The sequence below is a fragment of the Leucoraja erinacea genome, chromosome 7 (assembly GCF_028641065.1).
Source record: "Leucoraja erinacea ecotype New England chromosome 7, Leri_hhj_1, whole genome shotgun sequence".
Classification (NCBI taxonomy): domain Eukaryota; kingdom Metazoa; phylum Chordata; class Chondrichthyes; order Rajiformes; family Rajidae; genus Leucoraja; species Leucoraja erinaceus.
Window position 1 is genome coordinate 56,270,131 of NC_073383.1, and position 26,902 is coordinate 56,297,032.

At 40.7% G+C, this 26,902-nt stretch overlaps 1 protein-coding gene across 1 annotated transcript; it reads right to left on the reverse strand.

The window, feature by feature from the left end:
* Positions 1–2,179: 2,179 nt before the first annotated feature.
* Positions 2,180–25,740, reverse strand: mcm6 (minichromosome maintenance complex component 6). Its single transcript, XM_055638646.1, has 17 exons — positions 25,572–25,740; positions 23,048–23,194; positions 22,639–22,749; positions 20,297–20,546; positions 18,554–18,719; positions 17,138–17,283; positions 12,970–13,120; positions 11,331–11,472; positions 10,460–10,601; positions 9,872–9,979; positions 9,128–9,283; positions 8,908–9,036; positions 8,563–8,724; positions 7,917–8,055; positions 7,198–7,356; positions 5,226–5,365; positions 2,180–2,869 (listed from the first exon to the last, which is right to left on the reverse strand). The coding sequence occupies exons 1-17, from the start codon at positions 25,670–25,672 to the stop codon at positions 2,750–2,752; spliced, it is 2,469 nt and encodes an 822-aa protein (XP_055494621.1). The 5' UTR covers positions 25,673–25,740; the 3' UTR covers positions 2,180–2,749.
* Between the last annotated feature and the right edge of the window lie 1,162 nt (positions 25,741–26,902).

A 26,902-nucleotide genomic window follows, 5' to 3' on the forward strand; every position in this document is an offset into this window, starting at 1 on the left:
CGGGACTGAGGTGGAGCGTGTCTCCAGCTATAAATTCCTCGGAGTGCATATCTCGGAGGACTTGTCCTGGTCCCTCAACACCTCCAAGCTGATCAAAAAGGCACAGCAGCGCCTTTACTTCCTTAGGAGGCTCAAGAAAGCCCACCTGTCCCCCCAGATCCTGACCAACTTTTACCGCTGTACCATAGAGAGTATCCTGACCACCTGCTTCACGGTATGGTACAGCAGCTGCACTGCTGCGGACAGGAAAGCACTACAACGGGTGGTGAAAACCGCGCAGCACATCATCGGTGCCCCGCTCCCTGCCATGGATGCCCTCCACCGAAAACGGTGTCTGAGACGGGCTGGGAAGATCATCAAAGACCCCTCACACCCCAACCATGGACTGTTTGCCCTCCTCCCATCAGGGAGGCGGTACAGGAGCCTCAGGTCACGTACCAGCAGGATGAGGAAAAGCTTCTATAACAACACAATCACACTGCTGAACTCGGAGTCCCGACGATAGATTTCTCTGGTCCCTCCGTCCCCCTTTGTTTAATCATTCTGTATTTCCTGATTATTCTGTATCTTCTCTTTCCATTTTTTTCTTGTTTTTTTTTCTCTTTATGTACAACTACTACGGACTGACGCAAAACTGCATTTCGTTGTACTGATACTTGTATTTGTGCGATGACATTAAAGTTGAATTGAATTGAATTGAAGTACCACGTATTTATGCAGTACGTGAGTACAGACTCCACTGTACCCCTGTAGAAAGTCCTAAGGATGTTGGTGGGGAGTGAGGCCTGTTTTAGTTTCCTCAGGAAGTGCAGTCGCTGATGGGCCCGTTTGACGGTCCCAGTGGTGTTCCTGGACCAGGTGAGGCTGTCTGTAATTTGCCTGGAACTTTATGCTCTCCACTGTGGTGCCACTGATGTTGAGGGGTGTATGCTTTGGCTGCGCCCTCCTGAAGTCGACAACCATCTCCTTTGTTTTGTCGACATTTAATTCTAGATTATTTTTGCCGCACCAGTCCACTAGTTGTTTTACTTCCTCCCTGTACATTGATTCGTCATCTCCACTGATGAGTCCCACCACTGTTGTGTCATCCGCGAATTTTATGATCTTATTGTCCCTGAATCTGGCAGCAGTCATGTGTGAGCAATGTGAACAACAGCGGGTTGAGCACAGCCTCGAGGGGAGCCGGTGCTCAGCGTGATCGAGCCTGAAGTGTTCTTGCCAACACGGACTGACCGCAGTCTCTCTGTCAGAAAGTCCAAGATCCAGTGACACAGGGTGATGTTCAGGCCCAGCAGCATTAGTTTCTCCACAAGTCTCTGTGGGATGATGGTGTTAAACGCTGAGCTAAAGTCAATGTGTAGGATTCTGGCGTATGTTTTTGTTTTCCAGATGCGCGAGTACTGAGTGCAGCGTGGTAGAGATGGCATCCTCTGTAGAACGGTTGGGGCAATAGGCAAACTGGAGGGGGGCTAACAATGAGAGGAGGCTGGCAGTAATGTGGGGTTTCACCGGGCGTTCAAAACACTTCATTATTATTGGGGTCAGGGCGGTAGTCATTTAGGCAGGCAACAACTGGTTTCTTCACTATGGGGATTATTGTGGAACTTTTGAGGCATGTGAGGACAATGGCTTGACTAAGGGAGATGCTTGACAAGAATAATCCATAGCTCTGTAACATGTACTCTTGATGTGGAAAAATGCACCAACCCGTTTCACTTGTGCAGCAGCTAACAACACAACCATTCTTCCAAATATTTCCTCTTGGTGCCCAAGTATTTTATGGATGTCAATTCATTCTTCCTTAAATCTAAATGTTGCATTGCCCAGGCTAACAATATAGCATTGAAAATGCACATTTTGTACTTGACGACTTTAATTTGTAATCATGACATTCAATTGTTTAAATTCTGTACAAATTGTGCAGACATTCATACATTTGGATAACTTTATTGAGGTGGCTTTGTTGCAATCTAAAAATCGCTTCAAATTACCTAGAAGACTTGTGGGGAATATTCACAATTTCTCTGGAAGTTTACCCGGATGTAATCCAAGTACTTTTCTTACATGGCAGTTGACTCGTTGCTTAATTTTTATCTTACAAGATCATGAAAATAGTATTGTAATATCTGACTTGCATAGTTAACTTAAATGTGCATTTAGTAACGCAATGACATAGGAAACTGAGTAGCTATAATTTACTTTATTTAAGCATTCAATTTCAATGTCACAAGTTGATTGAAATATTTGAACAGTTCCCAGAATTCCACAGTTTGAAGTAATCTTCTACTTTATTAATATCATGGGAACAAAACACAGTGCAAAATTATACCTTGTCTTGCCACGATTTATAGGTTTTAATATAAATGCAGACCACTCTTACAAAATCTAAAATACCTGCATATTTATCTCACATAAATCAGCACATTGTGCCCGTTAATATGCAAAAGACACTCAGCAAACATTCTGCAGTAGTTGTAATATGTATTATGGTAGTTTGATCTTTAACCTAAGTCGCAATTGTGCTTTAAAATAAAAGCTCAAAAATCAAACATTTTACAAAATGTAACAGGCACCATTTGTTGCCTGATTACACTGGTATCTTAAGAGGCAAATGTAAACTATCTTACACTGGAATAGAATGAAGAGCTATAAAAAAATTGTTTTATGCCACAAGTTTTGGAAAGGCCTCTACTTTAGAGAAATTTGATTTATTTAACATCTCATGTTGATCCGCTGTAACATCTGGTACTTAATCTTCCAAAGTATAATTAGGATTAACCACGAGGTAAGGATCCTGTTCCAAAACTTCATCGCCTTCTCCCTTCCGGCTTTTAAGACCAGTTTGTTTCAGTTCAATCAAGATATGATCCTATAAAAAAAATTCAAACATAAGGTTCATAAAGCACATTAGTTTAAGATTTTTTCAAGAGAGAGTTAAACATAGCTCTTAGGTCTAACAGAAAGCAGGAACTGATGTTGGATGATCAGCTGGCTCGAAGGGCTGAACTGCCTGTTCCTGCACATATTTTTTATGTTTCTATGAATGCAAACCAGCTCAGTGGGAAGTAAAAGTACCACTTCCAAAACAAATGTTCATGATGTGACTTTTCAATCTTACTTCATTGTAATGGGGTGAATCTTATTATTCACTGGCTACCACTCAGTAAAATGTTCAATATTTGAGTATTTCTGCACATCTAATTATGATCCTGGAAGTCTAAGACACATTGCACCATTTCTGTATTTATATTCTAGCTATATCAGGTCAGACGGTTTGTAGGTTCAGATATCCTGCTGGCTTTAGTGGGGATTCTGAGATATGTTAGGAGCAAAGTATGCAGGATGATACTTTGATCTCAGGATGATCGCAGCCAGGGTCTAACAATAGGGTCAACATCTTCAGAGGCATTGTGCTTGAAGTATAATATATTTAATTATCTTCAGGAAAAAAATCAAAATCAACCTCCCAAACATATACTTCAAGATAGATAATAATGGACTTGCTGCATATTTCCATTTCTTTTGCTGCAGTCAAGCATAATTTACTCTGGATATTTTCCAATAAATTATTTAAATTGGTTTGCTTTAACGCCAAACCAAACTGGGGGTTGGGGACTGGACTTTGTGCCTTCCCTCATAATGGGAACCATTGTGGGGGGATATGTTCTAAAACTCTTATTAATGTTATGTCTGTTCTTTCTTTATGTGCTGCAAAATGGCAATAAGCATTTCACTACACCTAGTGTGTATGTGACTAATAAAATACCTTTGAGGCAATTATGCCAAATTCAAACAAGGTAGATAATTTTAAGTACCAAAGGAATGCCAGATGGATCAATATCTAAATGGAAGAAAATATCCATGTGAATGTCTTAAAGGGCCTGTCCCACTTGGGAGACCTCGCGAGAAGTCTCCACGAGGTCGTAGGAGCTTTTCGTCACTCTCCCTCATGGTCGAAAGTGGTCTCCGAGTAGGTCGCGGCATATTTTTCAAGATGATAAAAATTGGCTGTGACAAAAAATAGGTCACCGTGGGAAAAATTGATATTTTTTTAGTCGTAGGTCTAGTCATAGCCGGTCGTAGTAGGTCATGATGCTAGTCGAAGGTAATAGCTCCGGAGTGAAAAAAAGGTGAGTTGGAAAAAAAGGTGATTTAAACAGCAGCACGTGACCTCTGTCACTCCAGGACATGTTCATTCATCGCTGGAGAGGTTTTTTGGAGAGGAGACTCGTGTTTTAGAGATGGCACCAAAAAAGCAGCAGCGCAGGGGGTGGGCATAACCCTAAAAAAAACTGCCATGCAGGTGTTGCCCACCCAGGAGGAGTGGCAGGAGATGCCGCAGGAAGTGATAGTGGAGGAGGTAGCCCTGCATGAGAGACCCCTGAAGGAGGAGACCAGGGTGGTAGTACATGTCCTCACCACCACCCCATCCTTCACTACTTCATTTGAAGGCAGCAAAGCAGCCCTTTCTCCTGTGTCTGACACAGCATCAGAGGCAAATGCCCCATTGGTGGTGAGGGAGGGCTGGAGGAAGGTTATGCCCTACACCTTCACCAGGCAGTGGGAGGGGGACCTTGAGAAATGGTTCCAGCAGAATGCCATCCTTTACTAAAAGGAAAATGAGGGGTACAGGGACAGGCACAAGAATGGCATGCTTGCCATCCACTGCCCAACATATGTGCTTAAATTTCTATCTTTTCACTGCACATCTCGTATGCGTATGTGATGAATAAACTTGACTTGGCATGTGTCAAAGCCCAGTGTCACTGTCTTCCAGTCATCTGATGTACTGGGACAGTCCATCACATCATCTCCATTCACCCATTGAGACCTCTTCGTGTGCTTCCTCTTCACCCTTGCTCTTCCCCTTCTGCCTTTCTTAAAAAGCTGCAAAGCAAAAGGGCTACTGCAAACAGCAGTAGTTATATTTTTACCACACCTTCCAAACTAGTTCCTTCCTTGCTTGCACGGTTCAGAATGATTTGCCAGAGACCATCCTTGAGTAAAACGTACATGGTCGACGCCAGTCTTCAACATAGTCGAAGGAGGTCTTCTTCATAGTCGAGTAAGGTTTTCAACATAGTCATAAGGAGGCCGTACACATAGTTGTGGAAGGTCGTAGGCCACCGTGACCATGATTTAAAAAAAAAGTCGCTTAAGGTCGCCATGGAGGTCTCCTAAGTGGGACAGGCCCTTAACCAATCTGAAAGTGACATCATACTTACATAGTGAATAAGTCTGTAAATAACTTTCTCAATTAACCTCTTTTTGTTAATGAGCTGTTCTTCGGATTCAATTTCAGATTCAATTTCTTTCAAGTACCAATTAACAAGGTCACTCTTCTTTGGGGAAGCATCATCGTCCTCTGAAAATTAAAAGTTAAATGCCAGTGAGATGGACAAGCACAATTGCTTTTGTTCCAGGCCAACGTATAAGATAAACCAAGTCAAAGCATCAAAAGGCAAAAGCATCAAAATAAATGTTGTCAAATGGATCATCGTTCCAAGGAACCCAAATATCTTCCTCCACTGTAGCATGTCTTTATTATTTTAATCCATCCGAATGGTTACAGAGTTCATTCAGTAAGTAGCTGCTGTGCCAGAAAGATTAGGACATATGGTAACAAGTATTGGAAAGAAAACAAGGAAATATTGCAACATACTGCATGATTTGATACTTTGAACGATAGTTTGTTAACTGTTATATAAACATGTGAGGTGAGCATTGAATGCAGTCCTAATCCTGGCGGATTCTTGTTACTTTGAATGTTTTAAGCCAGATCTTTTAGCTGAGCGAAGCAGCCATTGCATAGAGAGGTTTAGTATGAATGTATTTTGGTGCAGGCAATGTTTGAATTGTATATGGCATTGTAATTCTTTCCAGTATGCTTTTACTCAGAAACAGTATAATTTGTGCCCGAGGCTTAAATTTATAGGAAAGAAATCCGATAAAACCTTGATACCCACTCAACAGCGGACCTCATTTAGGACTTAAACATGTGTTGGAAAGAACTGTGAATGCTGGTTTAAATCAAAGATAGACACAAAATGCTGGAGTAACTCAGCGGGTCAGGCAGCATCTCTGGAGAGAAGGAATGGGTAACGTTTCGGGTCAAGACCATTCTTCAGACCTAAGCATGCCGTGCTATTCAAAAGCCATGGAAGTAATAAGTTTGAAGATCATGTTCACCACTGCCATCATCAAACCCCAATGACAACACTACCTCTCATCTCCCCTACTAAAATGACAGGCAGAACTACCACTTCTTTCCGAGATATAAATTAGGAGCAATAGACCAGTGGTTACATTATGCATGATTTTAATTAACTTGGGACTAAAAAATATTTTATTAGTTCAGGCACGTGTTGATATTTTGATGGTGAAACACAAACAATTTCTACATTGTAACCTGCAGTAAAAAACTTTAGTTTTATGTAAAATTTAATGTTTTATAGGAACACATTTTTGTAAATTGAGAATATCATCTGTAAAGAGCAATTTAAACATGTCTAGCCAAACTCCTGGTTTGATTTATATTATACAAGGCACAAAAAGTTACTTCAAAATTATACTGAAATGGCTCATCAGTTATTCAACGACTCCTCGCGGCAAATCAATTGCACATTTGTATTCAGTATCTTTCGCTTAGATAATACTGTTTATTAATGTTACCATTAAGCCAGGTCTCTACAAATTGGCCAATTATTCTAAATCCTATGCTGCTTCACCAATGCACTTTCTGATCCATCAATACACATACAATTATTAAATAGCCTCTTAAACTCTGTATAGTGTGTAATTTAAAAGTAACAAGAATCTATCACTAAAAACAATTCAATGCTCATCTTGCATTGTATATACATATAACAGGCTTAACATATTATCATTCAAAGCATCAAATTATGCAACCCATTACCATTTCACCTTAATTTGTTATGCTTTTCCCAATTAAAAAAAAAAAAAAAAAAAAAAAAATTCTAAATAGATTTGAAAACAGTCACTCTGTGGTCTTTCCTGCCTGATGAAATTACATGGACGGTGTAGATTCTCCCTGAAGGCAAGTTAAGTCCTTCAACATGGGTCTCTAAGAATCCACATTTTTAGCATAATAGTTAAAAACATTACGATCAAGAAGTTTTCTAAAGCATCACTTTAGTTGCATTAAGTAATCTACCTAGGAACGATCTGCATTCTTACCTTCTTCTAATTTCCGGAGATGGATGACCAGAAGATTTGAAATCTTGCGATACTCTACAAAGGACAGCCGCAGTGCGGATTTTGTGATATCCTCCTTGATACTGTCTTCAGAATGAACACCATCGACACCATTTATCCCATTTGGAATATCTGAGTGACCTGTCAAAATTATAATTTATTAGATAGGCCAACTCATTTATCCCAGCAATTAACCTGGCAACTGACTTAATAAACATTTAATAAAACCTCCCTTCTTTTAAACTCCAAACCCTTCACGACAAAAGACAAAATGTTGTTTTGCCTTAACTACCTGTCAGATGTTCCAGCGAACTTTCTGTCATTCATGCACGAGAACAACTAGATCCTTCTGTACTTCACTCAATTGCACTCTCCTTTTGGAAAGTCCACATTTTTCCCCCCACTTACACATTAAGATCAAATGGTCCCAAACACTTGGATTTGAATACTAATGAACGTAAAGGCATTAAAATCAAAATGTTAGCTCCCACGTAATTATGCATGGATTGAAAGAACATGCTTTAGAGATAAAAGCAGTAAATCTGATTTATTCAGGAGGCTGAAGGAGATTGACATTTTAAGTTAGGTACTATTCACAAATGTAAAACCAACAAATTAAGTGACAAAAAAAAATAATTACATTCATATTCAGACTAACAACTTTTATGACATTTATTCAATCCTACTATTATTAAAAATACCATTTATTCCTTCTTGGACTTCCTGTTCCATGTCTTCTACTCCCTCATCATCTTGGTCAAAATTTACATCTGGAGTCTCAACTCGAATAATCGATTTGTTCAACAGCCGGAAAGCTTCCTTAACATGCTTAGGCTGTACCTACAAAGCCACAAAAAATATACATCAATTCTGGCAAGTTTAAAGTTCAAGATATCACAGTATTTTGAGTATCTTCCTCCTTATTTGTTGATGTGCTACTTGAGAATCCAGAATCTTGTTTTTTCCCTAAATATTTCTATATCTATATGCACATACTGAGGAATCAATTAATCATTGTAAAAATATGGTGTTCAGTCTCCAGCCCATTTGTATCAAGGATTTCTTGCTGTGCACTGTTCTAATAGGCTTTTGTTTACATAACTGCACCACGTGAATTAAAAAAAATATCACTTCTTTTAAGTTTCAATGGAACTTATATAGCAAACATACAGTGCAAGAACAAACCCATAAGCCCAACCTGTCTGCACCAAACACAATGCCAATCTTAATTAATTCCACCTGCCTGCACCTGGCCTGTATTACCATTCCCTTCCTGTCGACTTGGGAATTAAAGAGGTTGTTGTCTTTTCTTAAAGAAAATAAACCCTTTTATTTGACTGTAATCACCTCATCACAGCAATGCATTCTAGCCATGGACTCAGAAAGTCGAATCATACTCTCCAGCTGACGCACTGTGATTCGCCACGCTGATTTGGTTACCCCAGATCCATCTCTCTGACGGAGTCGTCTGTACTGTTCCACTATGAAGTCTTCCGATTCCTTTGAGATCTACAGTGATACAGGACATTGATGAGACCACATCAAAGCTCAAAGCACGTAGCTTTGATCTCCATATTTAAGTATATACATACAGAGAAAACATATCAATGCTCAGTATACTCCTACAACACACGACTTTATGAAGAGAGATTGGGGGTGAGAGATTTGGGTAAAGTACATTAAGTAACTGACCTTAGGCTTGAACTGCCTTGCAAATAGCAGGTACCTCCTGATATCATCTAAAGAGTAGATTCGATCAACAGAATCCTGTATTCGAGAATGAAGGTCCACTATGCGCCTGGCAATGGCGTAATCCGTTACCTAGTTAGTAAAATTTTAAAATCAGGCAAATTTCTTAATTTAAAACGTTTATAAAATGGAAAATAAAAATCGAGTCAATATGTATTCTTACCTCGTTACATTCATCAACTAGAATGAAGAACAAATCAAATCGAGACATGATTGGGGCTGTGAGGTTCACGTTTTGTTTGAGAGATTTTGAACGATCATACCGGCCACCCACTGGGTTTGCTGCAGCCAAAATAGAAGTCCTGGCATTCAATGTTGCCTATAACAAGAAATGTAATGGTATATTATGTTACATGATCAGGAATGTCACTACCTCAATTAAAAGGCGAACAATATGCACAGACTTCATGCTGCCTAACTGTCTCCTTCACAGATTTCCCATTTCCATATTTAAAATGCAGCTATTCTACCAGTTGAAAATACAGAATATACTCCAGCAAAGAGGACTAATATATAATCTTCTGCACATAAATGTTAACACCTTTTTAAATAATTATATTCTGTAATCTTGAATCCTTTGTTCAGTTCACTTTCCCAATAAAATGAAAATTTACACCAATAGTTTTCCCTGCATCCAATGTTGGACACCCAAGGTCCTTCAAATTAAGTAGCTAGTCTAGATTGTTTCAGTACCGTTTCCCAAAAATAAACTAAAGGTTGGAAAGTACTTCAAGTATTTGCCTTAGATAAAAGCATTCGTCAATTTTAACAGATAAAAATGAATGAAACTAGTTAGAAGTTTCATATGCTTCCAACTTATCACCAAGCAATGGAAAATCATTGACAATTTATTTTTTGAGGATTGCAGTTTAGTGAATGGTAGTTCAGTATCAAATAAACAAGTTACTTTGACTCCAGCTTTTGTGATGGAAATGGTCTGCTGCTCCATGGCTTCGTGAATAGCCACTTGATCTCTTGTATCCATTTTATCAAACTCATCAATGCAGCAAACGCCCTAACAAAAATAAATAGATGGTTGAAATAGGTTTCCTGGTGAAGATCGTAATTTTGAATAAGCATAGTATAAAGAAAAAGGTCATATTCATGACTCAGAACAAGCTTAAATGGTACCAAGACTTGCAAAGTTCCATGGCATCCACTATTCAAACAGGTGACTTCTAACGTCAGATTCACAGTACTGTAGCATTATACTCCAGATAATCATATGCAAATAAAAGACACAAAGTGCAGTGTAACTGAGAGGGTCAGGCAGCATCTTTGGAGAACATGGGTAGGCGACATTTCGAGTTGTGATCCATTTCTGCAGTTCCTCGTCACCATATATGGATGCTTGAGAACATACATCAGGTTCAGAGACTTAGATATACACCAAGACTGCAAACATTTTTGAACTCAAATTCAAAATTCCATCAGGATCCTGAAACACTTAACTATTATTGCTGGAATACACTTCAAATAAAAATAATGATCATACATTATCAGCAAGCATCAATGCTCCAGCTTCTATGACAAATTCATGGGATTCTTCATCTCTTACAACCGCAGCTGTCAGACCTGCAGCAGTGCTCGCCTTGCCACTTGTGTACACAGCCCGAGGGCTGAATTCTTCCACATGCCTATTTTATCAAGAAAAAACAGACTAGTTTAATTTTAATTTAGTTTAGGATACACATCCTACATAATAGAAGGCAATTTACAGAAGCCAATTAACCTACAAATCTGCAAGTTTGGAATGGGGAGGACACCGGAGCACCTGGAAAAAACCCGTAGTCACAGGGAGAAAGTGCAAACTCCACACAGACAGCACAAAAGGTCAGGATTGAACCCGGGTCTCTGGTGCTGTGAAGCAGACGCTCTACTGCTGCACCACTGGGCCAACCAATGCAAGTATTTTTTAATTCTCAAATATTAAAACAAAAAGTTATATACCATACTTACTCAGCAAGATTTAACACAAATACTAATTCTTCCTATCCCCGTGGTTACATTGTTGCACCTGGTTAAGAGATCTTTCAATAAAATTTTATTTAAATCTGATGCCAATTTACATTGGCTGTGGGTAAAATGAACAGTATACTACAAAAACAAAACTGAGAGGGTGTTAATAGTAACTTTCTGTGCAGCACAATTACATTTCTTCCATTAAAATAGAATTGCAATCCAACCGGATTGTTTTACCCTTCATACCCATACATTTAATCAAATTACTCGAACTTAGTTATAAAAGACCCAACACAATTGGTGCTTGTACTATTGAGTGTTTCCTAGTAACAACTGAGTCACAGCTGAAACGATTTTAATTATACTTTAGTCACCAAAAATTTTAACTCTCCAGCACAACTCACTTAAGGAATTGGCTCTTGGCTGTGCTTGGATCACCAACAATGCAAACATTAATATCACCACGCAAAGAAGTGCGCTCCATGGTAGTCTTTGGAACTCCACCGAAAAGCATCAGCAAAACACCACGTTTCACTTCATCATTACCTAAAAAGGGCAAAAAAGTTACTTTTAAACATTGCACTAAAATAACGGATAAATATACTAAAATAGACTAAGTGCGGACCCACCCACCTCTCCCAACGCAATAGTCCACCACTCACCCATACACGAGGTAATATTCAGTCAAAATGGGGATCCTGGCCCGGCAACCCTCCCCCAACGGTGCAGATGCAGCTGTCAGGTTGTGACAAGAGTACAAATGGCGATCTTAAAATGGAGGCCCGCACTGCACGGGCGTGACTGCCGCGTTCAACTGTGCCTGCGTGGATAGCGGGGCCGGCAACTCTCCCCCAACTGCACAGGCGTGGCTGACGATCTTAAAATGGCTGTGGGTCCGGCAACCCCCAACTGCTCATGCGCGGATAGCAGGCCCGGCAACCCTCCCACAATTGCGCATGTGCGGAGCGCAGTTAACAGTAAAAATGAAATGTAAGTTTATTAAGGGAATAACTTTGGAATTACTTTGTCAAATGGGACAAAACTTGCTACTGCACATACCAGGCGAATGGTGAGTAAGGCGGGCCTAACATTGTTGAGCTATCGTGTACTGTTTTGGCTGTATTTCGGGCATTTACAGGCATGCATAAAAAATGACATTTTAGTCATATTTTCAAGGTTTATTTAGCGGAAATACTTTTGTCAAATCGAACAAAACATGCTACTGCACACCGCAGGCGAATGGTAAGGTGGGCCTAAAATTGTTGCGCTATCGTGTACTGTTTTGGCAGAATTTCGGGAACACACAAATATATATACATACAAGATGAAAGTTTGTTATATACTAGACCAAGTGGGACCCTGTCACACGGGAGGCCTGGTCCCCCCAACACAATATTCCACCACTCACTCATAGCTGACAACTGTGCAGGGGCTGCCCATTTCGCCTTATGCACCCTCCCTCATTTTTAAACTTAAAAAAAAATGCATTTGCACTTGCTAGAGCTAACAGGGCTGGGTGTACTTGGGACAGCAACAATGTTGCGAGCAGGGCTACAATCCATCGTGACATCACAGCTGTAAGCACAGGGAAAAATCAGTTCTTTTTTTCCCCCAAGTCTCTTCAGATTTTTGAACATTGATTAATAACTTGAGAAATAATGCATGAATTTTTCAGATATGATTTTTGACTTCACGGGATAAATCTCTACCGGAATATGTAATTTATTTTGCCGTTGCACGTTTTTTCGAGAAGATGTGTTCGCACACGAACAAATAAATACACAAATACACACACATACAAGATCAGAGTTTTATAATAAGGATAAATAGATCAAACAATTCAGCAATTCAAAGAGATTAGATCCCACAAAAAATTGGTTGGGTGCAAATCAATATTAAGCCATTATCTATCAAAAAATAATACTTGTAGCACTTTTTAAAATTCACCTGATCATTACTGACTGATGACCTGATATGCTTAATCTGGTTCAAGTTAATAGTGTATATTATAACTTTTAAAAAAATGTTCAAAATGTTGCTTACCATAAATGGTGGGGAAGAGGCTTGTACAGAGATTGTGATACAAGTTCTTATCCTGGCTCATTTCAAACACCTTCTCCCATTCTTGAACAGTCATCTGATTTTTAATACTTTCTGCAGTCTGTTCTTCTTCTCTCAATTCTTTACCACCAAACTTAAAAAAAAGTTTTATGGCATAAATCGAAAGGCTCTAATTAACAGAATAGCACAAGACTACATGTGGACCAATAAAGACCAAGTTTATTTGTTATATTTAGTTAATTAAAACAGCCAAGATTAACAAACCGAATTTAACTTGATCCCCTCCAAAAAAAAGGCGCTTTGTGTGCTAGTAGCAAATCAATTCTTGAAACTATTTCTGAAATTTTCTTTCATTGCATTTCCTCAACCAGGGCTCGAAATTATCGGTTGCCCGGTTGCCAATGGCAACCCACAGTCCCGCCGGGCAACCTAAAAGCCATGCCATTTTGCCCGGCTTGGCAAGCACCTGGGACACCTAGTGTTTATTTCTGAGCGGGCCCCCTCTATCTTTCTCTCTCTCTCTTTCTGTCACTCTCCGCCTGCCACCTGTATCCGTGTCCGTGTCTCCGCCCACTCCTCGTCCGCTGGCACGTCCTACCGCCTTACACATGCGCACAACCATGGCCAGCAACAAAGATCCTATAGCGAGGATCTTTGGCCAGCACATCATCGGCCGTGGCTATGCGCATGTTTCGCCTTGCACATGCACACTGCCACTGCAACTGGTCGGCATCGGCCACTTTCTCCCTCCCTTTGCATGGAGGGAGATCTGGCTGCCATTGCTGTCCACTCGTCGCGACCACTAAAATCCCACGCAGAATTACTCGCTGGAGTAACTCTTGCTTCTTGATTTCCTGGTCGTCCAAAAATATTCGAAATGGAATTTAAACAGAATTTAAACCACCACCAAACTGAAAAATAACAGCCTATTGCATTTTATCTGTTTATTTATTGTGTATATACATATGGGACTATGGTATATAGACACAGTGAACTTTTATCTCCTGTTCTGTATTATGTTTACATATTCTGTTGCGCTGCAGCAAGCAAGAATTTCATTGTCCTACCTGGGACACACGACAATAAAACTCTCTTGACTCTTGACTTGGACTTAAACAAAAACGGGTTCTTGGGGGAAAAAAAAGAGCTACCTTAAATGTAATTGTTTCTGGTTGGGTAACTATAGTAGGGTGAAGGCTATTCCATGCTTTAATTGTGCGGCAGAATCCATGGAGCAGCCAGCATCTCTGGATAGAAGAAATTGGGTGACGTTTCGGGTAGAGACCCTTCTTTAGATTTCCTATGGTTTTAGAGTTTTAGGTTAATTTAAACATACAGCGGGAAACAGGCCCTTCGGCGCACGCTGACCACCGATCACCCGTACACTAGTTCTATCCCACATTAGCGACGTAAGTCAAGAATGTTTTATTCTCTCATGTCCCAATGAAATCCTTACTTGCAGCAGCACAACAGAACTCTGTAAACAATGTTATAAACGAGAAAACAAAACTGTATATTTATATATGAATATATAACTATACACACACACACACACAATTTCCCTCCTGGGATTAATAAAGTTCTATCGTATAGTATCGTGTGTGTAGGAAAGAACTGCAGATGCTGGCTTAAACTGAAGATAGACACAAAAAGCTGGAGTAACTCAACAGGTCAGACAGAATCTCTGGACAAAAGGAAAATATTACGTTTTGGGTTAGATCTGAAAAAAGTTCCACCTTTGGAATGTGGAAGGAAAGAGCACCCAGTGAAAACCCACGCGATCAAAGGGAAAAACGTCATACAGACAGCACCCATATTCAGGATCAATTCCAGGTATTTGGCAAGTTTAGGCAGCAACTTTATGGCCAATGTACTGTCCCATAGTCTTGAACTGAATTAAAACATAAAGTAGCTGTAAAGGGCATCACTTAGAGATTTAAGACTGAAAACGGATAGTTTCTTTTTTTTTAGTAACCAAAGTTATCAACATATAATTTTTTGTGTGTTGGAAAATAAAATATAGTGGCACAGCTGGTGGACTTGCTGCCTCACACGCCAGGGATCTATGTTCGATTCTGTCATCGGGCACTGTCTGTGTTGAATTTGCACATTCTCCCTGCAAGCATGTAGGTTTCCTCCCACATCCCAAAGATGCATTGGCTTTGTAGGTTAACTTGTCTCTGTAAAATTGCCCCTAACGTATAGGGAGTGGGTGAGGAAAGTGGGATAACAGAACATGTGTGAATGGGGAGACAAAAATGCTGGAGAAACTGAGCGGGTGAGGCAGCATCTATGGACCCAAGGAAATAGGCGACGTTTTGGGTCGAGATCCTTCTTCAGACTGATGTGAGGGTGGAGGGGGTGGGAAGAAGAAAGGAAGAGGCGGAGACAGTGGGCTGAGGGAGTGCTGGGAAGCGGAGGAGAAAGCAGGAACTACCTGAAATTGGAGGTCAATTTTCATAGCTGGGGTGTAAACTGCCCAAGCAAACCATGAGGTGCTGCTCCTCCAATTTACGGTGGGCCTCACTCTGGCCATGGAGGAGGCCCAGGACAGAAAGTCGGATTCGGAATGGGAGGGGGAGTCGAAGTGCTGAGCCACCGGGAGATCAGGTTGGTTATTGCGAACCGAGCGGAGGTATTGGGCAAAGCGATCGCCAAGCCTTTGCTTGGTCTCACCGATGTAGAGCAGCTGACACCTAGAGCAGCAATGCAATAGATGAGGTTGGAGGAGGTGCATGTGAACCTCTTCCGCACCTGGAAAGACGGCTTGGGTCCTTGAATGGAGTCAAGTGGGGAGGTAAAGCGACAAGTGTAGCATTTCCTGCGGTTGCAAGGGAAAGTGCCAGGAGAAGGGGTGATTTGGGTGGGAAGGGACAAAATGACCAGGGAGTTACGGAAGGAGCGGTCTCTGCGGAAAGAGATGGGAAGATGTGGCCAGTGGTGGGATCCCGTTGGTAGACAAAGCTGGAGAAAATCAGCGGGTGAGGCAGCATCTACGGAGCGAAGGAATAGGCGACGTTTCGGGTTGAGACCCTTCTTCAGACTGATGTGGGGGGGGGTCGGTAAAAAGAAAGGAAGAGCCGGAGACATTAGGTTGTTGCAGAGCTGGGAATGGGAGGGGAAGGAGGGAGAAAGCAAGGACTAACTAAAATTAGAGAAGCCAATGTTCATACCGCTGGGGTGTAAACTACCCGAGCAAAATATGAGGTGTTGTTCCTCCAATTTGCGGTGGGCCTCACTCTGGCCATGGGGGAGGCCCAGGACAGAAAGGTCGGATTCGGAAAGGGAGGGGGAGTTGAAGTGCTGAGCCACCGGGAGATCAGGTTGGTTATTGTGTCAGTGTTGTGCGATGCTATCGCCAAGCCTGCACTTGGTCTCACTGAGGTTGATCATTCGCTGAATATTCCAACCACATTTTTGTTTGGAAGTGGAAAGAAATAATATAAATTGCATTCATTGCATCGTGTAAAAGGAGATGAGATACTGTATTGCAATTTTCCTGTATGTCATTGTGGTATATATCATGGCTTGATTGGTGAATATGTTTAGTTTGTGACTTTATTTGAAGCAGAAATAATACGTGAATGCTTCATTGACTATAATTCTGACTGGTGACTGCGCACTTCGTCCAAGCACATTATCGAACGTATCATGCAAGCCGTCTTAAATGACCACCTAAACTGCCATTTGGCAACCTAAAAAGCTGCCTAGGCTGCCCGGCTGGCAACAGGGAAAAAAAGTTAAGCGAGAGCCCTGTCAACATAGCCCCAAAAAGCACAAACTAACTTTAAAGCATTAATTTTGATTAAGGCAGTTAAGAGTTCAGGTCTGACCGCAACCTTAAACTTAACATCGAAGAAGCAAGAAACAAACATCAATTTAATACCTCAACTTGGGCAATTGAAATGAACACTTCCAGCCATTACCATGTTCCATTTGCCACTAGAATTCTGGAATCCCGAAATGTTATGAAGATGCAAATCACCCCCTCCCCAAAATTCCTTGCCCACTATGTAGAAATATAACACTATTTATCAATAGTGCTAAGGACAGTAAAACTTTGATTTAATATGATTAGGTACATTGATAATCAGGACTGTCCTGTTCTTACAAATAGCTTGAACAATTTCATTTAAACAAGTTTACATACCCGTGGATTTGTTTGTGCCAGAGAACATGCCAGGAAAGCCAGTTTGTAAGACAGGTCACGTACACCTAAAGCACGAAGACCTCTAACTCCTTCAGTTTCATACCCAGCAGCACTGCTGACTCGAGAGCCTGTTTCAGCACGGACACCTAAAGAAACAAAGCTGTTAGGGGACTCTGAAAAAATATAGTTGCACAATACGTCTCTCGGACCACTGCTGCAATACATAATTTTCATTCAACTGCCTATAAGCATCAATGGAGATTGGCGACTGAACTTCACATACAGTGCCCTCCATAATGTTTGGGACAATGACCCATCATTTATTTAATTGTCTCTGTACCCCACAATTTGAGATTTGTAATAGAAAAAAATCACATGGTTAAAGTGCACATTGTCAGATTTTAATAAAGTCCATTTTTACACATTTTGGTTTCACCATGTAGAAATTACAGCAGTGTTTATACATAGTGCCCCCATTTCAGGGCACCATGTTTGGGACACAGCAATGTAATGCAAATGAAAGTAGTCATGTTCTGCCTCACCTGTAAGGACTGTCGGATCCTTGAACTGAGTCGAGGGAGGAGGTATGGGGACCCGTGATGCATCTCCTACGGTTGCAGGGGAAAGTACCCAGGGAATGGGGTGGTTTGGGTGGGAAGCGATGTGTTACCAGGGAGTCACGGAGGGAATAGTCTCTGCGGAAAGCAGTGGAGGTGGGAAGATGTGGCTAGTGGTGGGATCCCCTTGGAGGCAACGAAAATGTCTGAGGATAAAGTGCTGGAATGTCCTTGACAGAGAGACAGCAGCGCCCCATGTCATTTCTGAACTTCCACCTATCTGACCAGCAACATGTAGTTCAGCCCTTAACTGTTTTTTTGTACCTTTGGTACAATTTTGGATCAAATTATACTGAATCCCATTGCTCTATTAATGATGTTAGAGCAGTGAAGCAATTCTTTGATATTCAGATATTTAAAAATTAAAAATATTGAGGAAATACATTTATTGAAAACTATATCAATAAACTAAGGCAAAATTACAAAAAACTTTCTATAAATTGTGAATCCCCACTGAAATGAACAGCAGAGAAGGAACATTCTCTGATCCAACAAAGTCTAATTTGAGCTTGGATCGAGACAGCAATTTGCCATGTAATGCTATCCTGTATAATACGGGTAAACTAGCAAATTGGGGCTGATTCAAAGTCAAAAGCATGTGCAGTAGCACCTGTCACTTAGAACATCCAGGATCGCCAAGTCTTTGTCATTCCAAGACTTGGTTCCAAACAAATATTTTCTGTTTATAGAATTTACTCATCAAATTCTACTACATTTCATGAATCTACAAATCCTATTAAGGTATTGAAAAACTGGTACAAGGCAGTTAGTCTCAATCGGCTTCCAATTTATTGAATACCTGGTGTAGTCAGCTGAGATACATCAGGGACCACAATAAGCATCCCTGTGAAGTCACATCTGTCACCAGCTTGTGCAGATTCCACGGTCTCTGCACGCAAGATAACCTCCACACTACGTGGTATGCTACCACGGGGTAGTTCAGCCTGCGTTTCTTGAATACGAACCTACAAAGGCACGACAAATTAAAAAACCGATAAACAAGCAAACAACTGTTTCACGTTATCATTATATCACAGCATTTACAGAAAGATCAACTAGTTATATATTGCAGCAACAATCACCCACAAAATTTGTATTATCTAGTTTGAAATTTGTAAAAAAATGTACTCAATGTTTAGAAAATGCAGTATATCTATTAAATCAACAATTTTGTTTCATAAATTATACCGTTCCACAAATTATCTTTCACATATTTGTACTAACCTTAAATTTTTTAATAATTATTTATATTTACCCCAAATGCTTAAAAAACAAAATAAATACTTTAATTGCAAATGTGTAGAATAAAAGACTGGTGCTGAAACTGAGCTATTAATAATCTTGAGACACACCAATACATTACCAGGTAATACATTACTTTTAAGTTTTATTATTATTAGTAATAAAGGCAGTTCTGAGAATATGTTATTTGCAATATAAACATATAAAGAATCAAATATATTTTGACCACTAAATTATAATGTAAAAAACTAGAATATTCCAACATTACTAAAACAAGAATATCAAAGGCTTATGACCATGCAAATACTTAAAAGTAGAGACATTAACTAACAAAGATAAACTAATGGGTATATTTATAGTTTTTAATTTCTGTCATAAAACAAAGCAGTTAATATGAAAGAAACGAGTTTTAAGTTCAAATATACCAGGAACTGGTTTCTCCATCTTTAGCAGAAAAAAGCTTAAAATGCCAATTAGTAAATTAGTGACACCAAGAATAACTCGCCCTTTTCCTCTTTTGCTATTGCAAGTTGCTGTAAAGTATGGTCCTGATCTTGTCATCTTTGCAACTTTTATTGTCCCACGTGTGTAGGGTGGGACTAGTGTATGTGTGCTGGTCGGTGCGATTTCGCTGGGCCAACGGACCTGTTTCCACCCTGTGTCTCTACTAAGCGTGTTTCAGTACTGTGACAGTGCAATGAGGAATGAATTTACAAAATCAAAGAATTTGAAAATTACAGCAGCAATTTGATTTGCAGAGCCCTTGCTCATAAAAATATTTCAGGTAATCTCACTTTCAATTTAGAATGATCAAGTCCACAAATAGATTTGACCTTCTCCAAAGGCAAATTGTGACTAACTTAGTAGACTTTTGATAAATTAAGAAGAGATCAATGATGGGAAATTGCTTGATGTGGTACAAGCATTCGAAAAACATATATTCAAAATATTCGCCACCTAAAGCTCTGTCCTGAAAACTGAATCTAATGGAATTAAACTGATGGGTGCAGCATCAATAGACATTTGATAAGCTAAGAGGAAAGAGCAGTATTAGTGAAGTAGTAAAGAATATTTTATGGGGTTCCACACTGTAAACATTCACCGAGTCCTCAGCCACTATGCTCTCCACAAACATTCAAACCATCACGTTCTTGCCCAAACTTATATTGTTAAAATTGTTTTTAATAACCAACACAATTTCATCTTTTTCCTCCTGTTTTAGCAATCAGAATTCCTTCCAGAGATCAAGTCCCAAGCATCACACAACAGATGGACAATTTTAATTCCAGCATTATCTCACCTTTTGAAAATCAACAAATCGTGACTTATTAGTATCCAACATAAATCTCCTCCTGTTGGCACACACTGGATTTCTGCAGATATTAGGCTGTGTGTACTTGAACTGTTGCTCGACATCCTTAACCAATGTCTGACAATCGAGGCACATGAACGTTCCACTGACCAATTCTGGGTGAACAGGATGGGTCCGGACAACTTGGCCACTGATGCGCAGCAGGGTTCCAATCCTGGCTGATGTCAATTCTCGTATTCTAGACACCAGAACAGTTAGACGTTTTAACATTTCTTTAATTTTCGAAACAAATATCTACAATGCAATATGATGACCTCTAATGCAATATGATGACCATGAACTAGGATCACATTTGATTACTGTAAAACTCAGATAATTCAGCACACTTGAAATTTAAGTAGTCTAGAACTGGGAGAATTTCCTTACTTTTGGATGTTAATCCCATTAATATACCACTGCGGTTGAATTAATCTTTTTTATGAGATTATGCAGTGGTATAATCTCATTAAAAAAAGCTTGGATTGTTTTCTCTAGGACACCAGAGGTTGCAGGAAGCCCCGATAGAAGTATAAAATACCAGACCTGAAAGAAGTATGCCATGAGAGGCGTAAATAGGGTGGTCAGAATCTTTTGCCCAGGAAATAGCAATGCTACAAAATTTTGAGATTTCTGCAATTTATCCCATCAGATAAAGCATAAAAAGAAGTTTAATTTGACACCCAATTCACTTTCATATCTTCAGTATTAAAAAGGTTATGGCCATTTTCATACTCTGAAATTAGCATCTTGTTCCCTATTGCTTTTCCATTGACTTAACTGAAAAGCTGTGATCGAGGACAGTCAAAAGCCCATAACTTTCTTAAAAATTAAGAGAACTGAATATAATTTTCAGTTATTATAGATTGAAGCATTCTGAAACAAATATGAAACAATCTTACTTGGATGACCTGAAATTAAAGCATGTAATTAGTTAGTTACCTAATTGTAGCTAATTACAACATTCAATTACTAGATCTAAGCATCTATCCATTTTAAATAGCCTGTGTCCAAATAACATTCACACAAGAATTCACAATACAACATGATTTTAAAATCTCATTGTCATGAATTTATAGGCCAAATGGAAGGAATTTAATGTTTATTTCCCATAAATTAATGGGCATTTTAATCATCTTGCGAGTGGGTTTTTGTGGAACACGATCGATTGGAACGTTGCGGTTGCAGTGAATTTGAACCCCATATCGGCAAGAAAAACACTGCCGGTTCGTATGGGGCCAAAATCATATTCTCGCCAATGAAATTAGGATTAAAGTCATCCTAAGAAGCAAGTTTATATGTAAAATAAATGACTCGCCTTATGTTTTGTCCCCTACGTGAGATCCGTCCCGTTGTAGGCATTGACGGCGTTAGAAGTATCTTTTTATTTTACCCCAGGGATTAAATTGTCCCGCAATTAAAAAAAAATTCCGAGAACTGAAGTCGGAACGATTTTTCTGCAGCAGCTGAACAGCCTGAGAAAGTTCGACTCCGACAGGCAGGAGAAAAATGCATTTTAATCCTGCCCCTCCCCTTCAAAGGCGCCAAAGTCGCGCACACGGCCAGTGGCAGAACTGCAGCGCCGCTGAAGGTAAGTATTGTAACATCGCTACAGGAAATCTCTTTACTAGGAGGAACAACTTTAAAATGTGAGGGGCAACGTTTATAAAAGAGATGTGTGGAGCAAGTTTTTTTTTTTTAAACAGAGGACCTGGAACACACTGCTGGGGATGGTGCTTGAAGCAGATACATTAGTGGCATTTAAAGGCATATGGATAGGCAGGGAATAAAAGGATATGGGTTTTGTGCAGGTAGTAAGCGATGGTTTTGGCATCATGTTTGGCATAGCCATTGTGGGTTGAGAGGCCTGTTCTTGGGCTCTACTGTTCAATAATAAATAAGTGGACTGTATGAATTTGAACAGAGTACAGGAACAGACAAGTTTGAAGATGCAGTCAGTAGTGATTATCAAAACAGTAATAGGCAGAAACATTATTGGTAAAACTAAGCAGCACTTCGGTGCACTTGGATTTCTTATTAGAAAGTGGACATGATTCACTTTATAAACTGTATTGATCTTGTGATACTGAGCAGTCTTTAAATTCGAATCCATGAGCTATCAATCTTCAAATCTTTGCTCACGCTTCTTCTAATTTACAATTCAAACTGAATTATAGCCACCACAGGTAAGATTGGTAAATTTTAATGGGCCATTTTTAGATAATAGTTTAAAACAATAAATACAAATGCCATCTTAAACGATGTTTAATCTTACAATTCCATTTATTTCTTACTTGTGTCTGGCTGGCAAATCTTGAATTGCCACGTAAAACTCTTTGTTTTGTGGAATGTTTCCATGGTCTCGAGCAAAATTTCGAACAGCACGGCATAAATGTGGGTAAACTCTGAAAAAGAAAACAAGAGATTGGTAACAGAGCCTGTGCTGTTGGCATTAGTGTTAGAGATGTTTGTTTTGAATAAACCTTAAAAATCATTTTGAAAATTGGAATTCAGTCTTCCATGACTTAACCTACGTGAAGGACCCGCCATGACCCAGCTGGTCAACCGGAGTTTCATACTTCTATGAAGCAACCGAGTTAACATAATTTCTAAGCAATTTACAGTACTGAACAAAATGCAACGTGAGAAACAGTATCTATAATATATACTGTATGGATTTCAGTATAGATTAACTGTTCTCACCTATAAAATTCCTCCTGAATGGTTGTGGCCAGCTGTTGGTTATATAGCTCCAGATCTACAAAGCTTACAGCGAGCGTATTCCTTTCAGGGCGGATCAGCTCCTCTGCATCATGTAAATATTTAACTTCTCCATCACTATTTTGGAATCTGTAAGAAAGATTAGTTTGTTATAAAATCAAAATTACAAATTCCTAAAGTGTGGTCTGTTGATGGATTAAGGGGAGTTTTGTTGCTGCAGGTGAATGAAGACATTAACACTAGGCAAGTCATCAATTCCATCACAAGTCTTGTACAATGAGACGTTAAAAATTACATGGAATAATTTAACAATTTGGTACAGCAACCCACCATGATCAACTGTCCCAGAATAAATTAATAGAATTATTGAGTCAACATAACATCTACACAAATCAAACCCACAAACAGATAAACCACATTTATACTCACAGAAGTTCAGTTTGCCAGATGTCATCATAATCCACAAGTTCACCTTAGCCACTGCCAGAAAAGACCCACTAGATATGGTACAGTAGGATTTGGGTCAGAGGAAGTGGCTCTGAATATCTATGTTTCCTCCAGGATCCATCAGCATCAGGCCAAACCCCAAATACAATAGATATCAACTCTGTGGATAGTGCTCTTCCATGAGACCATTCCCTCTGCAACTCCCTGGTTAACTCATCCTTTCCCACCCAAACCAGGTGATGTACGGAAGATGCAACAACTTTCCCTCAACTCCGTCCAGGTTAGGCAGAAGTTCACTTGCACCTCCTCCAACCTCATCTACTGTATCCATTGTTCAAGGTGTGGATTCTTATACACCATCAAGACCAAACATACACTGGGCAATTGTTTCGCTGAACAACTTTGTAGTCCGCCTGGGGTCTACCCAATCTACTGGTTGCCAAATACTTTAATTCCCCTTCCTATTCCCACACGGACCTTTCTGTTCTGGGCCTCCTCCATTGTCAATGAAGCCAAAAGCAAATTGGAGGAACAACATCTCATATTTTGCTTGGGCAGCTTACACCCCAACAGTATGTGAATATTGATTTCTCTAACTTCAAGTAACCCGTCCCTCCCGCACCCAAGTTTCCGTACTAGCTTCAGTCGTCCTGTTAAGTCTCATTCTAACTCATTTTCACCTCGCCCACAGCTAACAATGGCCAGTCTCCCTTATTATTGTTATTTTTTTGCATATCTTTCATTCATTTGTTCTATACTGTCTATATCTCGTTTCCTTTCCCCTGACTCAGCTGAAGAAAGGTCTCAACCTGAAATGTCACCTATTCCTTTTCTCCAGAGATGCTGGCTGACCAGCTGAGCCACTCCAGCTTTTTGTGTCTATCTTCGGTTTAAACCGGCATCTGCAGTTCCTTTCTACACTATACCTTTTATGTGGTGTCTTATCCAATGCCACTGTAAAGCTATTTACTGGTTCTGCTTTTCTGCAACTTCAAACATGATTTGCCTTTCATAAAAATCACATTTCCTAGATTGTCAGTCTCTAAATATCTTAGAGAATGTTTCCTTTAAAATGGATTGCAGCATTTTCTGATGAATTATGTTATTGCCATCAGGTTCATAATTCCTATGCTAGTATATTTTGGATTACAAGGCCTCTCAAGAGACAAGATTGTTCAACTCTCAAATTACCTCTAACAGAACAATTAAATTCTTACTTACAACACCATGACATTCCCGAAAATTCACGATGCAAATAGTTAACAAAATAAACAAAATAATCAAATAAATTAACCTCAATATTAGTACAAAAAGTCTGATGTCTCTATTGCAGCAACTCAGTCTGTCTTGGACCCTATCATTAGACTTCCAGTTGTTTTCACTCCCTTCCTTGCAACTGAAAATGTGGAGACACTGGATTCCAGATGCTGAAATCTTGAGCAAAACACAAAATGCTGGAGGAACTCAACAGGTCAGGCAGGATCATGTTTTCAGGAAGGGAATTGACAAGACAACATTTCGGATCAGAACTCTTCTTCACACTGATCGGCTTTCTACCCGATCCGCTGAGGCCTTCAGCAACTTGTTCTTAACTTAAATGTGCTTGCATTTTAACTGTATTCTCTGACGAAAAGTCATAACATCCGATACGTTTCTCTTTTCCTATATGTTGCGGTCCGAGTATTTCCAGCATTTCCTATTTACACTCCATCACCAACTCAATTGTGAGAATGAGGATGGACCACGTTGATGGACAACAAACGCTGGTTGATCCACACATGATCACAAAATCAGAACATCTCAACTGTCGCCACTGCAGAGGTTGGATTAGAAAGTTTTAACAACTTAATTTGTTTTGGGCTCCACACTAATAGGCAGTAAACGGGCCCTCCACTCGGGAGGGGAGTGCACCTACACCCACCATCCTCTGAACTTCGGTGGGAGCGCCGGCAAATAACCACCGGGCCCTGGATACTAGGGGGGCCGCGGTACGAGTGAGTCCCCCAGCGATCGAGCACCGGGTCCGGCCTCCCCCCCAACCCCCAAAACCAATACTCACTCCTCTAGGAAATCCTGGAAGAGCTTCTGGCATTTCTCGGCGAGCTCGTCCTTGAGCTGTTGCCCGGCGGCTCCGGCCGCTGCCGCCTCCCCCACGTCCATCGCGCCGCCACCCGCCGCACAAGTTTAAACCGTCCGTCCGTCCGCTCGATCACTCGCTCGCGCCGCCGGAGTTTCGCGCCACTGCCCGACACGTGTTCATTTCCCGCCAGCAGGCGCCCAATCCCCGTGCCCCCGGCTGTATCATGTGACCACATCCCCTCCCCCTCCCCCATCGACAGCAGGAGAGGAACACAGCGCCATCTGGTGTTCACCTGCTGGAAAGCACCAAACCCCACGAGCAATATAATAATAACCTTTCAAAGGACTTTTATTGACACGTGTTAATTAAGGTACAGTGACATGCGAATTACCATACAGCCGTACGAAAAAAAGACACACAACTACATAAAAGTTAACATAAACATCCATCATAGTGGATTCCCCACACTCCTCACTGTAATGGAAGTCAAAAAAGTTTGACCTTCCTCTTTATTCTCCTGCGGTCGGGGCGGTCAAAGCTCCCGCAGCCGGCAGTCGTAGCACCCGCGTCGAGGCGGTCAAAGCTCCTGCACCGCAAGCATCGAATTGTTAAAGTCGCAAGCACCCACGATTAGAGCTCCGAGGTCGATCCCTGGCAAAGGGATCGCGAGTTCCACGATGGTAAGTCCGCAGGCTCCCGCGGTGGAGATCTTAAAGTCGGTCTCCAGCAAAGGCCGCAAACTCCTGGACGTTAGGCCGCAGTGTGGACGGAGATACAGGCTGTTGGTGAGGCAGCCATTGCTGGCACTACCCGGTGGAATTCAATGATCATAAGTGATAGGAGCAGTCAGGCCAGTCGGCTCATCAAGTCTATTCCACTATTCAATCATGGCTGATCTCTCTCCCTCCTAACCCTATGCTCCTGCCTTCTTCCCATAACACTTGACACCTGTACTAATCAATGACACCTGTACTAATCAATGATACTTTTCATAGACTACAGCTCTGCTTTCAACACGGTCATCCCCACCAAACTCCACCAGCTAGGCTTCAGCTCGTCGATATGCGACTGGATCCTGAATTTACTGACGGAGCGACCGCAGGCAGTGAGACTGGGCCCGCACCTGTATACTATCACCCTGAGTACCGGCACATCACAGGGTTGTGTACTGCGCTCCATGCTCTACTCCCTCTTTACACACATCAGTGTTCCTGCATTCGCCAACACCATTGTCAAGCTTACAGACGACACAACGAGCATCGGGCTGATCACTAACGGTGGTGAAACACACTACAGCGTGAAGGTGCAGA